This window comes from Lycorma delicatula, chromosome 2 (genome assembly GCF_047948215.1).
Source record: "Lycorma delicatula isolate Av1 chromosome 2, ASM4794821v1, whole genome shotgun sequence".
In the NCBI taxonomy this organism is placed as follows: Eukaryota; Metazoa; Arthropoda; class Insecta; order Hemiptera; family Fulgoridae; genus Lycorma; species Lycorma delicatula.
This window is the reverse complement of record NC_134456.1, coordinates 184763618-184780182: the sequence shown is the minus strand read 5'-3', so window position 1 is coordinate 184780182 and position 16565 is coordinate 184763618. Positions and strand designations below refer to the sequence as shown.

The 16565-nt window shown below is 25.7% G+C and overlaps 1 protein-coding gene across 1 annotated transcript in view; it reads left to right on the top strand.

Moving 5' to 3' along the window:
- Tg (Transglutaminase) overlaps positions 1-16565 on the top strand; it is a 118545-nt gene that overhangs the window by 62045 nt on the left and 39935 nt on the right. The window contains exons 2-4 of the mRNA XM_075356827.1: positions 7789-8010; positions 12056-12183; positions 15933-16062. Coding sequence (XP_075212942.1) covers positions 7789-8010; positions 12056-12183; positions 15933-16062 — 480 coding nt within the window. The remainder of the gene's footprint in view (positions 1-7788; positions 8011-12055; positions 12184-15932; positions 16063-16565) is intronic.

The window sequence follows — 16565 nt, the reverse complement described above, 5'->3', positions numbered from 1 at the left end:
ATACAAATAATCTCTTACTCCTGTTTTGTAGGTGACAAAACTTGTTTTGTTGGCTTAAGACTGTTAAGAGACTGGGCCAGAAAAATCTTTCCTTTTTTACTGGCCGTAAAGATCTTCATCAGTAAATTTTTACATATTCACAAAACTAATTACAAGAGTGACTTAATTAAATTTGAGAAAATAGGTACTGAATATAAAAAAAATAAAAAATCCAGAGAAAAAATTTATTTCAGTTAATGTGTAGGAACATTTGTAAAAATTGAATTATTTTAATAAAGCATTATCAAACAAAACATTTATTTTGATATTAATTTTGAAAAGCTTAATTTCATGAAAATTATTGTATTTCAAAAAATTAAAACTGATACACTCTAATACACTAACAAATTATTAAAACATAATCTGTTATGATAGTAGTAATATACGAACAATATTTAGTGTAAAGCTACACATTGCACGTTCTTATTCCATGAACTTAGAAAAGCTAAAATGAGAATTCAACAATGAACAATAAATATTGTTTATATTGGCAGCTTTTAACATTCCATCTGCTAATAATATTAGTAAGAGTACTACATTTCAAATATATTCTTTAAAACTGTAAACTAAAGCAAATTGAAATAACCATTACGATATAACGTAAAACAGAGCATATATCATTTTAAATTAATTGCTTTATTTAGCACATGTTACATATTTAATAAACTTCTCTACTTTATGCATTGTTTTGCGTAATCTCAGAATATTATCGAGGTCATTTATTTATAGACATTATTTACAAGAGTCAGACTTCTAAGAATCAATAAGATGTTTTTGATAGATTTTTACGTACAGTATGTAAAGATGAAAATCTGGCAACGATACTGCTGAATTTCACCAGCTATTACAGTACAGCTTAATTAATGTTTATTCCCTTCCCTAGTAATATAATTTAGAAATCATTCTTATTCTTTAAATCTTACAGAAAATTACAGTTTTAAATAAAGTATAAAAAGTTTTTACTGATTCATTTGAACCCCATAAATTTATTCCTTGACTATTTTATGCTAAAATTCTCCTTAGATACCAAAAGTACAAATAAAAACGCCTCATATGTATTGCTAGCTATTTAGTAAAAACTATTAAAAGTAAAACTTATAAAAGAAAGTAGTATTTAACTGCCTTCTCTGATTAGGCAAAACTTGTTCATGTCTGCAATGCGATTTTGACTGAAAGGTTTATAATTCAGCTTTTTCATGCAAAAAAATACCAGGGATTGTTGAATTAATTAGCTTTTTACCTATTCTTGGATGTTCTTATTTTTCTCAAAGAAAACCAGTCATACTGGTCAATGTAATATTGTTACTTAATAATAATTTTTTTCTTTCTGAGTGAAAATGTTCTTACAACGTATTGTGAAACAGGATGGGTGCCTTTTACCTGAATGAAGCCCTTAAGTTATCTTGTTATCTTCTGGACAGGTTATTTTAGATTGACCTTTTCACCATCTGCTCCATTTCCATATTTTTGATTATATACTTTGGATTTTGCAGATGTTTCTCAAATCCTGACAGATCCATTGCTGAGGAAACTTGGATAGGTGCCACCAGATTACACCTTGATGAGACTAAATTACCTGATGGATAAATTTAGACCATTTATATATATTTATAGTAATATACAAACTAGAAATACTTCTGAGATAAGGGTACAAAACTTAATTTTGCAACTTGATTACACTTCAGTCTAAGAAAGACAATACAAGTTGATAAAACAATTGTAGTCTTAAAAGAAATATCTCCTTCTAGTTGTAATACTTTCTTGTATACTTTAAGAATCTTAAAAAAATCATTGCCCTATTAGCATCTTAGGTAACACCACATTTTATACATTTAGGTTGAAGAAATGCGTCTTTTTTTAACCTAGTATTTTGTATTTTTGAATACATGTAATTTCAGGATATTAAAACTGCAAAAATTATAAAAGGAATGTTTTTTAATAGACAACAGTATTTATATTATTCTGTCTGCTGAAATAACCCATTAAAACATGTTTTTTGAAACACAAAGTACACTCCATGTGTGGACACACATGAAGAAACATAGAAAAATGTCACCTGACACTTTATTTACAATATTTTACTAAATTTAAATAGTAATTGATATAATCTAAAATTACTATCTAGTAATATGGTTACTTGAACCAATATACCAATATAATATATATATTATTAAGTGGTTGTAGAAAATGTAGTGTGCTATATAAATCATGCTTGAAAATTACATAACCATTCATTAGAATAGCAAGAATTCTATGATAAAAAGCTGTCTAGGAAAAGTGAAGAATAAAATATTACAGAATAGAGTGCTATACAGAATAGAGTGTTGTGCATCAGCTGCAAAGTTCATTGAAATGTAAATACCTAATAAATACCTAAATTAAATACCTAGGTAAATACCTAAATGTAAATGTAGTTAATACCTTCTTTCTATTTATCACAAGGACTGATTGCAGAATAAAAACTTAACATTAGTTCTCATTAATTTCACAGAAAGAAATTGTAATTGGTGTCTCTTGTTTCTCAGATACATGTATCATAATCCATGAGAAGACAAATTAATGTAAAGCAACTAATTTATCATATATTTTTATCTTCAAACAGTGCACTACAATGCCTCTACTCTTTTAGGAATAAAATAATATATTTTCATTAAGTGGCATTAATTAAAGCCAAAAAAAACTTTGTTTAAAATAAATAAGAGTATTATAAATAAAACAAGGATAACTTTTTATTTTGTTAGTAAAATTAACACTGTAAAAAAATTAAAAGCTCATTAATACAAGCAAGGAAGATTTTATGCTGTAAACAATTATATTAATGTCAAATGTAAATTTAAAATTTAAAGGACTTTCTTAAAGAAGTGATGTGCAGCACCTTTTGGTAATGGAAATAGGAAAGTTAATTAAATTTAGATGCTTTGAAATAAGGAATTATTAAAAGTTAGGATATTTGAATTTTAATAGAAAAGTTAGGTTTGAAAATTATGTATAATTAAGGCAATTATTTTCATAATGGATGATTTGTAAAAGGAAAAATCTACATCGGGAGTCAATGAGTAGAATACATAAAATAAATAATTAAATTGTATTATATAATATACAAGTATTTAAATTTTAGAAAATACATTGAGATTAAAAATTTCTGAAGAAATATGAGTAAAAAGAAATGGAAATGGATCTAAGTAATTGAGAAATTCATGATAAAAAAGAAAAAAAGAAAGCTAATAAGTACGCACTTGGCAAATATTTCTTTCATAGTAAGGCAACATCGAATTATTAGGTGCAAGATAAATTATCAGGAGTAGTCTGTCTTGTAATATCCTTTCTTAGAAAGACTCAAAACTGCAGGAAATTTATATTTCTACATCTTGGATACCTTACCTTTTAGATGTTTAACTGGTATTATTAATTCCAGTTGATGAAGCCTATGTTGAATTTTTTTTAACTCCACTCTACACATTTCGTAAATGATATTATATCCAAGGTACTAAACATCAAAGAGGTGTTAAATTACAGCACTTCACTTATGTGAGCTTAAATAAAAAGTACAAAACGTAGAAGAATAATTAAACCATCTTTGTTTTATTTTTCATCTCTTTTAGTTTGAAATACTTATAAAAATAATCATTAATTAATTGATATTTAGTAAATAGTTTCAGTAACTTAGCAGTCATATAGTTTGTTAATTAAATAATATGAATGTTTGTGTATATATATATATATATATATATATATATATTAGGTACACCTATACACATGTATAGGTGTACACATACCTATACGTATAATATTACTATTGTATGTTTATTAGACTTGCTTACCTTGGACTCTATAGAGTTAAAATAAAGGATTCCTCAATGTATTCATAATATAATCATAAACAAGAAAAAAAATTAATTCTATCCATAACCAATATAATTTGTCTTGACTCTTAATTAATTTTATATGTAGGTCATACACAATGACCTATAACTAGATTTTAAGGTTATATTTTTACCAAATTATAATATAGTTTATACTACATCATAGTTTTTGTTTCACTGAATACAAAGATAACTACCGCTAATATAAGAAGGTTCCCCTACTTACGGGGCACATCAGAAATTGTGCAATGTTCCCCCCACAGAGTATTTATTTCAAGATTAAGCAAAATTAATTGTTTTGTCTTTAAATATCTATTTTCAGCCTTCCTTATGGCTGCAGTAATGTAAAAAGTGTCTGAGGTAGAAGCAGCACTATTCTGAGTTACTTTCTCTGACATTAATGATGTTCACTTAGTTCCTGGGGTGAGCAAAGTGAAAGTATCACTTATAGGGTGAACATTATATGCATTTCAGAAGACTTGGGATGTTTGTATATGTATACTACAGTATATTTAGTTCATTGAAGAAGGTTATGGGAAACAAATTTATTCTGTACTAGTAGGCATGGGATGCATGTTATTCTTGGAAATGGTTATGCCATTTTCATGAAGAACTTATATTAGACTGAAAATAATTGTTAGGTCAGGGCACCCAAAGTACTCATTACAACAGCAGTCACTCGTTAGTAGATGAAATATCATCAGTTCATCTATTTTTAATAAATTTTGCTTTATCAAAATTTTTTAAAATAATCAGTATATGTCATTTTGATAAATTAATGGATTCTCAAGTAATGAGTTGTAACTAATGTGACCATTTTGGATGATTAATAAAACAAAAACACTTTTTTATCGGAGACAAACTAATTCTACAATATTTCTATCAACAAATTCTTCTCACTCTAATCTACTACTGAATTTTCATGTTTTGTATATATTAATTTTTTTTTAAAAGCAATTCTTTTAATAACCATATTCCTCTGTACCAATAGATTAATCTGTATTTAATAGATGAACTCTAAGAACAGAACAATTGAAATAGGATGACTTACCTTATTTCATTACATAACAGAAGCGCTTTCGTTTTTTTGATTCACATCAGCTGCATATATATTACACAATCAAAAACTTGCAATCCATGACAAAATGGATATTCACTTATAATTTTATGTTAAAAATATTTTTAAACTAATTAATTTTTAAATTAAATTTAACTTTCATACTTTAAAACCATACACAAATTTAAAACCTTTTATTTAAATTAAAAAGTATAATTCCAACAAGAGATAAAAACATATTATATCAAAATTTAAAAATATAAAAAATTGTTTAAAATTGAGTAAAGTAAAATCAATGAAATGGCAGCATATGATTTTGCTTTGCTGAAGTTTATGTTTTTATTTTATAAGTTTTAATTTTTAATTATGTAATTTTTATCTGTGTTTTAATTACATTTTTTGGTTAATTTTAATTAACTGATCTTTGCAATTTTAAAAAAATTTTATATTTCTAAATTTTTATATTTTATGTTTCTATGTCTTGTTGGGATTATAATTTTTAATTTAAATAAAAGGTTTTAAATTTTTGTATGGTTTTAAAGTATGATAAGTTAATTTAATTTAAAAATTAAAAAAAAAAATAATTTAATAAGTTTCAAAATACTTTTAACATAAAATTATAAGTGAATGGGTGGTATTTTATCATGGATTGCAAGTTTTTTATGGTTTTGTAATATATATATATATTAAGAAAAAACTGTTTGTGTACATATTTTTCTCTCATTATATACACATCAAGAATACTTATAATTTAAAAATGTGTTTTTGAACTTTAGGAATAAATTATTTATGATAAATAAAAACAAATATTTAAAAACAAAATAAATTTGTAGCATGTCATAAATGTTACTAACAACACTGAATGATAGAAAGTAGTGAAAATATATACATACTGGTTATGTAGATGAATAAAATTTGGAATATAATAGTTTTTAAATGGTTTGTAAATGGGTTTTAAGCATACTGTAGGTTAAAACCTTTATTATATTTTTTTCAAAAAAAATTTTGGTTGGTAGACGATGTACATATTAAAGTACACAAGATTAATAAATTTAGTGTTAAAAGGAAATGAAGAGGTACAATTAATAATTGAAAATGTGGACTGTAGAAAATGTGCTGAAATTAAAAGATTATTGTACATAGAATAAATAAAAAAAATAGCTTTTATGAATTAGATTAATGATGACAAAAAATTACAAGCAGCTAAAGAACAGGGATTTTTTAATTTAAATTTCATTATGAGTAAAAGTGTATAGAGTTAATTAGAAAGTGAAAAAGTATTGACTGCTTAAAATGTTTAATACTCATTTACAAAGAAAAGTCTGTAGAGAAAACGTTGTTTGAAAAATAAACAGCTAATATAAATTAATTATTCTTAGTGTAACTAAAGAAAAAATTATTAGGGTTTGTTATTATTTCTTAAGGAGGATGATGAAACATGACAGCACATTAAAATGATTAAAAAATTATTATGTCTAATAATAATTATGTTAAAAAAGTATTATGTCTGGAGAATACTTGTACAGATGTGAAACATAGATCATGAAAAAAAGAAGAAAATAATGGCTGGAGGCATTTGAAATATGATCATGGAAGAAATTGAACAAGATTAAGCAAACAGGTAAAAATGAAAATGAAAAGTAGAAGAGTTAATGAGAACAAAAATCTAATTAGAAAAATGTACAATAGGAAAGCTAATTGTCTGGAATATCATGAGAGGAAAGGGATTAATCCAATGTCAAAAGGATCAAAATGAAAGTGAAAACAAGAGAAGCTGAAAAAGAATAAAGATTATAGTCAATCAAAAAAGAAATGGTTACTCTTAAGATCTTAAAGGTTAACATGAAATAGAAAAAAATGGAGATGAATATGATGCAAGGGACTTATTTTAGAGAAATTACCATTTGTTGATAATGATTTAGTTATTTTGAAATTCAGTCACTTAGTCAGTTCAATTCGTTCAGGCTACTGAAATGGCTGGCCTCTGTGGCATGAGTGGTAGCATATCGGCCTTTCATCCGGAGGTCCCAGGTTCGAATCCCAGTCAGGCATGGCATTTTGCACAGATGCTACAAATCATTCATCTCATCCTCTGAAGCAATACCTAACGATGGTCCTGGAGGTTAAAAAAAAAAAAAGTAATAAAAATAATAGGCTACTGAAATGAGACTTTTAAGATATAATTAATCTTTAAGCTCATTGTTTGGAGTAAGGTAACTGGAAATGATTTAAGAATTTATTCTGTCATCAAAGTAGATGCAGATTGGTGAAAATGGGATAAATCTTTGGAATGTACGGATGAGGAGCATTAAAAAAAGCCTTGAATAATTAACCTCATACATGTTGAGACCCAGTAAGAAGATATATTAAGTGAAAGCCATAGTTTATATGTTTTTCCTCCCGCATGTGTTTAAGTATATATTTTGTACTTTATGAATAAAAAATATAAGTAAAAGACTAACAATCATCAATCTTAATTTTATTCTTCTTTTGCTAATATAATGTAAGTCAGAATTCATCTTCCTAGAAAAACTGTGTCTGGTTCAGACCATAATTATTATACTATTACTTTTTTTGTATTATAAATGAATTCAGAGTGTATTGTGCAGTTAAAATAATGAGATATAAATAAAAATAATGAAAATATAAATGATTCAAACACATTAAAATATTACAATTAAAAATTTAAAGAAAACTGGATAGTTTAGACAAAATTAAAAACAGATATTTCTGAAAACAAAACTGCACTTAGATTATTCCATCTGTATCATTTATAAAACTATCATTCATCTGGTATGGCTAAATTTTATCTCTATATTGTTGTTTCAGGTGAAGATGAGGGACATGATAAAGTACTAGCGGTACAAGAAGTAGATTTATGTTTAAAAACAAATTCAATTCAACATCACACAGAGCAGTACTATGCTGTACGAAGAGAGAATAAGCCGCAGCTTATTATACGACGTGGTCAACCATTCCAGGTTGATATTACTCTTTCTCGTGGTTACGATCAGAAAACAGATGCTGTTTCCTTTGTATTTAGGTACAAAGGTAAGTAAGCTACACTTTATATAAACATTTTTCATAAAAAAAATTATATAAATACTTTATTTTAAAAAGTAACCCAACTTTGCATGTTTTCTTACTTTAAAAGTTAATATAATATAAAATAATGAAGCGATAAGCATCATAATAAAATCTCCATAACATTGACAAAAAAATCTTTCTACTGCATTTAGAAATATTATTATCTTTACTACAGTAACCAAAATAAAAATATAATAATTCTGCCACTATTGCATAAAATTGTTGATTAATAAAGAAAATAATGTTTTTCTTTTGTACCTAATTTAAATATTATAAATTTTTAAGAATTTAAATTAAATGTATTATTTCCCTAATCCAATTGGTACAAGCAAATTTCACTTAAGAAATTTTATTTTGGTTGCTGTGATTTTATTATGTGCATTTTTCAGTAGTAGGGGATTTGTATTATTTGCTTATGATTTTTAATGATTGGGTGTTTTCTAATACTGAAAATAATGTTTATTTTCCCTAATGTAATCAGCATATATTTTAGTTGGGAATATTTATATGCTTTAAATATTCCAAAAGCATTTTTTATAAATGTCTGTTTGTAATTATGTAACATTTTTGTTTAATAGTTTTGCTGTCTTCATTTTATTTTATAAAACAATAGATTAATGGCATTTTTATAATTAGTCAACTATTTTTTTATTTAATTATAATTTAAAGGAATATAAAAAAAAAATTTTTTCTATTTTGATGAAATACTTTTAGACTGAAATTAATCAGTTTATCAATGTCCTTCATATTACAATCATTTTCAGTTGCAGTGTTTTTTATTAAATTACATTTTTTTATGATAATGTTGTGTAAAATTCTTATGATAATATTATGTGAATGTGTGTGCACTTATTTTTACTTAATCAAAAAAGACATCAGACATAATTTAAAAAGGCACAACTTTAATTAATTGATACTTAAATAAAGTCTGCATAGAGACTTTATTTAATTATGGTAAATACAGTGGACGGTTTTGATAGGTGTGACAGCCTGTAGAAATATTTATTATATTCATATGTAATTATTAAAAACGTATTATTAAATGTTTATTGTATGAATAAAAAAAATACATTTTTATTATTTCTAATTAAATTTAATTTCTTGATTGGTCAATAAAATGGTTTAATTTTTACCACATAGTTCATACAACTATGATATTTATTTATATTTTAATGATAAACATAGGTTCAAGTTTATCACACTACCCAATATAAATTTTCCTCAGATTCATTTCTTAACTATGTGATGATTAATATTTTATTATAGAATCATCTTCATCATGAATATGTTTTGCCTATAAATTTTTGTTGGAATTAGATTCTAGAATTAGTTATCAGCATAAAAATGATATTAGATTTAAGTCACTCATTTATATTTCTTGACATATGTTACTAATGAATAAGTGTAGGATGATATTTATTGGTGCAGCTCATGTTTGTATTAATATTAATATGCTATTTTTATTTAATGTAATTGATTGTATAAGCATAATATAAAATAACATTAATATTTTGTATTCGATTAATAATCTTTTATAATGACATTCAAAAGAATGTTTGAATGGAAAAAGGGTCCAAATAAACCCTGTATTATAAATATGTATCTTATTTATTTCTATCTTAATAAATACTGACAAATAAAATAAACATATCTAATAGACTATAGTCTGTTAATATTATATAATATTATTATAGTCTATAGTCTATTATAAGTTATCTATAGATAACTTCAAACATAGATATTTCATCTGGTCCCAATAATGTGTCCTATCCAGAGTTTTCAGAGTAAATAAATAAAAAAATTACTTTATACTTTAATGTGAAGATAAAATTATTAAAATCAAATTCCTCTAAAATAGACTTAAAAATTAGATTAAAAAACCTACTAATAAGTACTTTTTCAATTCTTTTTTAAATTTCAACTGTTAGGAGTTAGTAACAAATGAAAAACAATTTATTTACTCCCAAAACAACAGTCTGGCACTTAATTACAGTTTCTTGATGTCAGATGAAATTTGTAGTGTTTAAAAATGCCAGGCCTGACCAAGATTCAAACCCAGAACCTTTTGGATCACTCCACATTAACCAATAACAATTTATTAATCCTTAAATTTACACCAACTTCAAAACGGCTTGAGTTGAAAAATAATCTACAAAGTATTGTTTATTAGCTTTTAATGGTTTTTTAAAGAAATTTTCATTTAAAAAAAAGTTTATTTTATTTTACACTTTTTTTAATTATAATATTTGTTTAAATTAATTTTATTATTAATAATGGCCCATTGGTATTGATATAAATTAATTGTATAACAATTTCCACTTACCAACAATTTTTATTATTATGCCAAAACGCTTTAGGATATTAATTCATCATCAAGAACATTTATTTATTATACATTATAATTATTTCCTTCACAAATTAATATATTAAATGAATTTTGAATTTTAAAAACAAAAATTATAAATACAGCAATTGATTATCAAATGGTAAAAATAATGTCGACATCCATCATGTCAGTATGAAGCTCTCAATTGTTATGTTTATTAGTTTGAAGCAGTATAACAACTTAAGAATCAATATTATTGTTATTTAAACATATATTAAACAATAATTTTGATTCTTAACTTGATTATACTGCTTCATACTAATAAACATAACAATTGAGAGCTTCATACTGACATGGCGGACAACGTTGACATTATTTTTACCTTTTGATGATCAATAGTTGTATTTAAAATTTTGTTTTTAAAATTCAAAATTCATTTAATATATTAATTTGTGAAGGAAATAATTATATGCATAATACATAAATGTACTTGATGATGGATTAATATCTGAAAGTGCTCAGACATAATAAAAAAAATTGTTGGTAAGTGGAAATTATTATATAATTAACATTTGTTTAGAATAACCAAAAAGGCTGCCCATATGAAAAATGCCACTATACAAAAGCAACAAACTTGTGACTTAATAGGTTAAGAGAAGGAACGCATAGAGACAACATTAAGAGAAGTACGTATAAGATAAAAAGCATAGCAAATCTAAGCTGAGGTTATCTATAGTATGCAAATATGTACTTTTTTAACCCTAATTACTTTTTTCCAATTACTTTTCTTGAAAGGCTATATACCATTACTTTATAATAATCTAGTTCTCAGTAATGATGACAATGAACATGTAAAATATCTTCACATACTCTAAAAAGGCACTGTAATTTTTGTTAAGAAATTTTTGCTTAAAGTTTACAGAAAAAACTTACAGTGGCACCATTACAGGAACTTTCTCAAAATAATACAAAAATAATATTTTCAAAAGTATAGGACTACTGAAAAATTAAGTTTAGCATAGACATAATTCAATTCAATTTGAGGAAAAAGTGATCCAAACAATGGATTACCCATTAAACTTAAATAGAAGATAATCTTGTTTTCAACAGAATAATATATATAAAGTTGTCTACCTCAATGAAAAGCATGGGGTGCGCTCTCATATTCAATATCTACATAAATTCATTAAATGTGACAAAGGTTTTGATACAAAATGGAAATGATAGCTTCAATATACAGTATCTAATAAATCTCTTTGGATGAACTAAAGTTAAGGTGTAAAATAGGTCGCGCCCCATGCTTTTGTTTCTTTAACCAAAACATTAACCGTGGAACGAAAGTGAGTTAAAGAAAAAGCATGTAAGAACCATTATTTGATGAAGAGTAAAAGTTAAAAATACAAAAAAAATTTACTTAATAATAAATACAGTAGAATTGGAACCTCCTCCTTTTGTTCATTAAAAAAACCTAAATAATTACTTAAATAATTTAAAAGACTTAAATAATGATTCTTACATACTTATAACTTTAAATGTTATTATCTTTCAAATTTGTTATATTTATCCAAAAAATTTAGTTTTAACTGAAACTATCAATAAAATATTAAATTAAACAATTATTAATAAAAATATGAGTATATAACTCAAATATTAAAATATTATGGTGTAAATTTTTTTAAACAGATGCCAAAACTCCCAGCTATGGACAACGTACTTTTATAAACATACCTCTCTTAACCAAGATAAAACATTCTGCAGAAGAATGGAGCGTATTATTTTTAAGATCATCAGAAAATGTCATATCAGTTCAGGTATATAAAAACTGTAAAAAAAATTTAGGAAAAATACTTGATTATGAGTTATGAAATCACATTTTGTACACTGTAAGAAGATAAGTTATTATAGATTTATGTAGTTTTGTTATTATGAATAATAATACAAGTATTATTAATAATAATATATTATGAATATATAATAGGTGTTTAAAAAAGAACGCAACTCAAAGATAAGAAGATAGAAGTCATGCATAGGTAAATTTTATTTCTCCCTACATGACTTATGTCTCCCTACATGTTGAGTTCATGTTGGCAACACTGTACTCAAGGTTACCAGCTTGTAACAGTTTGAAATGTCCATCTTATGCACTAGTACTATACCAGTATAAATTCGTCTCTATTGTGTTAACTATGTTGTTTTCCAAAGACAAATGTGTATGGATTATTGAGACTTATTGCATACATAAATCTTATGAAAAAGTGAAAGATGAATATCGGATACAAGTTCCCAATTCTTCAGTTTCTAATAAGTTGACAATATCATATTTGATTAATAAATTTCATGAGACTGGGAGTCTACAAGATTGGAAAAGCACAGGTCAACCAACATTGTTAGTAGTTGAAGTTCTTGAGGATGTGAAAGAACGTTTGACTTGCTCACCAAGAAAATTGTTGAGAAAGTTATCTTCACAGGCTGGGCTTTCACTATCTTCATACAGCTTTCAGGGCTACTAAAAAATTACAATTGCATTCTTATCGCATTGATGTCATTAAAGAACTGAAGGAAGTAGACCACAGAAAACGTTTATAGTATTGTTGTTGGTTTTGTTCTCTTGTTAATGGCAATGGTATTGAAATTTTGCATCATGTTCTGCATAGTGACAAGGTTTGGTTTCACATGAATTAATAGACAAAACACATTAACAGCCAAAACTGCTGAATAAGGAGCGCTGAAAATTCCTGCGTGTTTCATGAACTACCATTACACGCACATAAAATTGGTGTTTGGTGTGTGATCTCCAGGCTTCGTGTAATAGGGCCTTTATTTTTTGGCAAATCTGTAGATTGTGTGGTTTACTGTTAATGAAACACTGGATATATTAGGGAATTTTTTGGCCATTGTTTGATATTAAAAGGTGTGGCCTCCAAGATCCTCAGATCTACACCAGCAGACTTTTTCCTTTGGGGGTATTTAAAAAGTGTAGTTTTTATAAACAATTCATATACACTTGATGAATTGATGGCTAACGCTGGAAGTAAGATTTCAAACATTATTATTATGAAAAGTCACTGCAAATGTTATGAAACATGTAGGAACCTGTATGAGGATCACAGGAAATCATTTTGAACGTCTATTGTAAAATTATTAAAGGTAATTTGAATACTGTTGTGTAAATATTTTATTAACATTAATATTTTTGTTATAAATTCACGTCGTCATAATAAAGTGTCCTTTTTGAAACACTGTTATATATATATTATGTCTGTTGAAATATATAATACTTATGGTGATGAAAATATTGTTTCTGTCAATTGTAATAAATTAAGATTTTGTTTGGGATGTAATTACAAATGTAGCAATAATGTAATATTTTTTTAGGATGCAGTTCGTACTGATACATAAATATCATTTAGAGGGAACAGACCTAAAACAGAAAGTAGGTTAAACATCTATTGTATTTCCCATGGAAACAGCGTGCCTAAAGATCTTTGCAATATATTTTGAAGTGATCTAAAGATCTTCACATCCTTAGCAATTGCTGATCCTGTCAGAATTTTTGTAAAATCCAAAGAATATCACTGGGGAGGAAAGGATCAAGGGAATAAGGATAATGGAAAAGGGTGGAAAATAAGAAAGAGAATTATCAACAAAGGTACTGTGAAGTATAACAAACAAAGAAATTGATACTCAATTCGTTCACAATTCCTTGAGAGATTGAGGTATCTTTTCTCAAATTAAAGCAACATGATAATTATCAACAATTTTATGTTAACAATCTTAAATACAGGAAATACTGTAACAAACTACTCTTTTCCAGATATCTAACAGTTCAGGCTTCCATACAGAACACCATTTTTTCCTTCCTAAATCTGTATACTATTTAGATGTATCCAGTTGAACTATTAAAACCATTCAGCCAGGCCCAATTTGGGGGTTAAGAATAGCTAATTTGACACAGTTAAGATTTTTACTTACACAAAAAGAGAAACTGCTACAGACATTAATTTAACAGAACCAATATTGGGCAGTACCTAGCAAAATGGAAACTGTACTTAGTTTATTTAACAATGAAAATCTGCAAGAACAGTTTAATAAGTATGGCTTCAAATTCATTAATATTTATGATTAAGATATTAATTTATAATGATGAATTGATTTTGTAAATTGTATTTCACAGATTTACAATAACTAAATGATCTAATCATCTTTGGTATATTTGTTATTTAGAAGTTATCTGCTCAGCTAGATGAGTTGGTTAAGATTTTTAGAATAATAATTATTTCACTTCTTTACACCATATTAATTTTTCTTACAGACTTAAAATAACTACTTCTGTTTATAGTGCTGGAGGCCTATGCTTAAATTTTCAATATCATTATTTTGGCCTTTGTCTTTCAAATAAATTATTAAATTTTTAAATTAATATTTCTTTTAAATGTTTATAAAGGAAAGAACGGGCTTTGGTTAAAAAAAACCTGCCAATGCATCGATTCAGTGTTGTCTTACTACTTGGATTTAATACTGTACTAAATATTACTCTAAATAGAATTATATGCAGTATTATTAAATCAATAACCAGAAGAAACTACCTTAGCATTTGTATAGATTGATCAAGGGAACTGTGGTGAAACCTTCACCAAAATAACAGTATATTACATTTATTATTTACAACTTAAGTTTATAAAATTTATATAAAAATTGATTTTTATGAAACTTATGTAAAAAAAATTGAGTCAAATTTAAGTCAAAGCAATTAACAAACATCAAATGTAAATATATGAAAAAAATATTAAAGAAAGCATATAAAACATATTGCTATGCGAATATAACATTGTAAAAGTCATCATATTATTTATACATGTTCCTTGTATGTGGAAATATGTATAAATTCGTTCATATTAAGGAAAATTCAGGTTTTTTTTTAAAATTAGTGTCAATTAATACCTCATAAAAAACAATATTTGTTCTGTAAAAGAAAATTGTTAATATAATTTTAAATAAATTGTTGGGAAGAGTTTTTAAATCGGTCAGTGATATATTAAAAAGGTAGTGGAATCAAATAAGGACACATAGGACAAAGTGTTGTATTGTGTAACCCAAAACTGGTTCTGTGCTTAGTTTGATAAAGATAAATTATTGTTGGAACGACTGTTTATATTTATATTTTTTTTATTAGTTTGTTATTTTTTTATCAAAGGGATGTCAAAACATTCATGCATTCATCACAAGCACAAATCTGAAAAGTTAGAACTTTTTTTATGTATTTGTGGAAGTCAAACAATGATCTAAACATTGCATTTCTATATCCTAATAACTCATTCATCATTTCTGAAGAAATATGACATTTTTCAATTAAATTATTACATTTTGTTGTGTATTAATTTGATCATGCTATGAAATTTATTATCTAACAAGGTAGAAGTTTCACAAAAGAAATATTTCTTATCACTAATGCTGGTGTAAAACATTTTTTAGTCTTTTAAAGTAATTATAATTCATAAATTTTTTTAGAGTTAATAAATTATTTATAAAAACAAATTGATTTTCATTTTTTTCTCTTTAGATTACACCATCAGCAAACTGCATTGTGGGAGAGTGGAATATGGAAATTGACTCAAAACTTATAAATGGTAACCCTATTAATTACACTCATAAAGAATCATTTTATATTATCTTCAATCCTTGGTGTAAAGGTAAGTTATTGCTATTGAATGTAATTGAATTTTTGTTATACAAACCATAAATTCCTGCTTCCCTAGTTATTTAAGAAAATTATCCAATATATTAGTGGTATATTGCTCACATCACAAGTATAAGAAAAAATGTTTATATATACAACAGTTAACAGTCAATTTTCTATCTGGCCCATTTTTAAAATTAATAAGTAATAAAAAAAAGAAAATTAAAATATTAATAAAAATTGTTTATGAAATAAATAAATATATACGTTTCAAAATTTCAAAGTCTTAGTCATATTAAGATCTTAAACTGAAATGATTGTTGCTTGCTGTTGTTACTTAATGTAATAAAAAAAAAAAAATAAATAAATAAAAAGTTTCTTTCAAATTATTCCAATAGCCTTTTGTAACTAATTATCAGCTTCTCTTCAATGGATATCCACTTGAATTAACTGTTCTTGATAATGCAAATAATGATTAAAAAAAAATCATATACTAAAAGATTATCTTAAGATTTT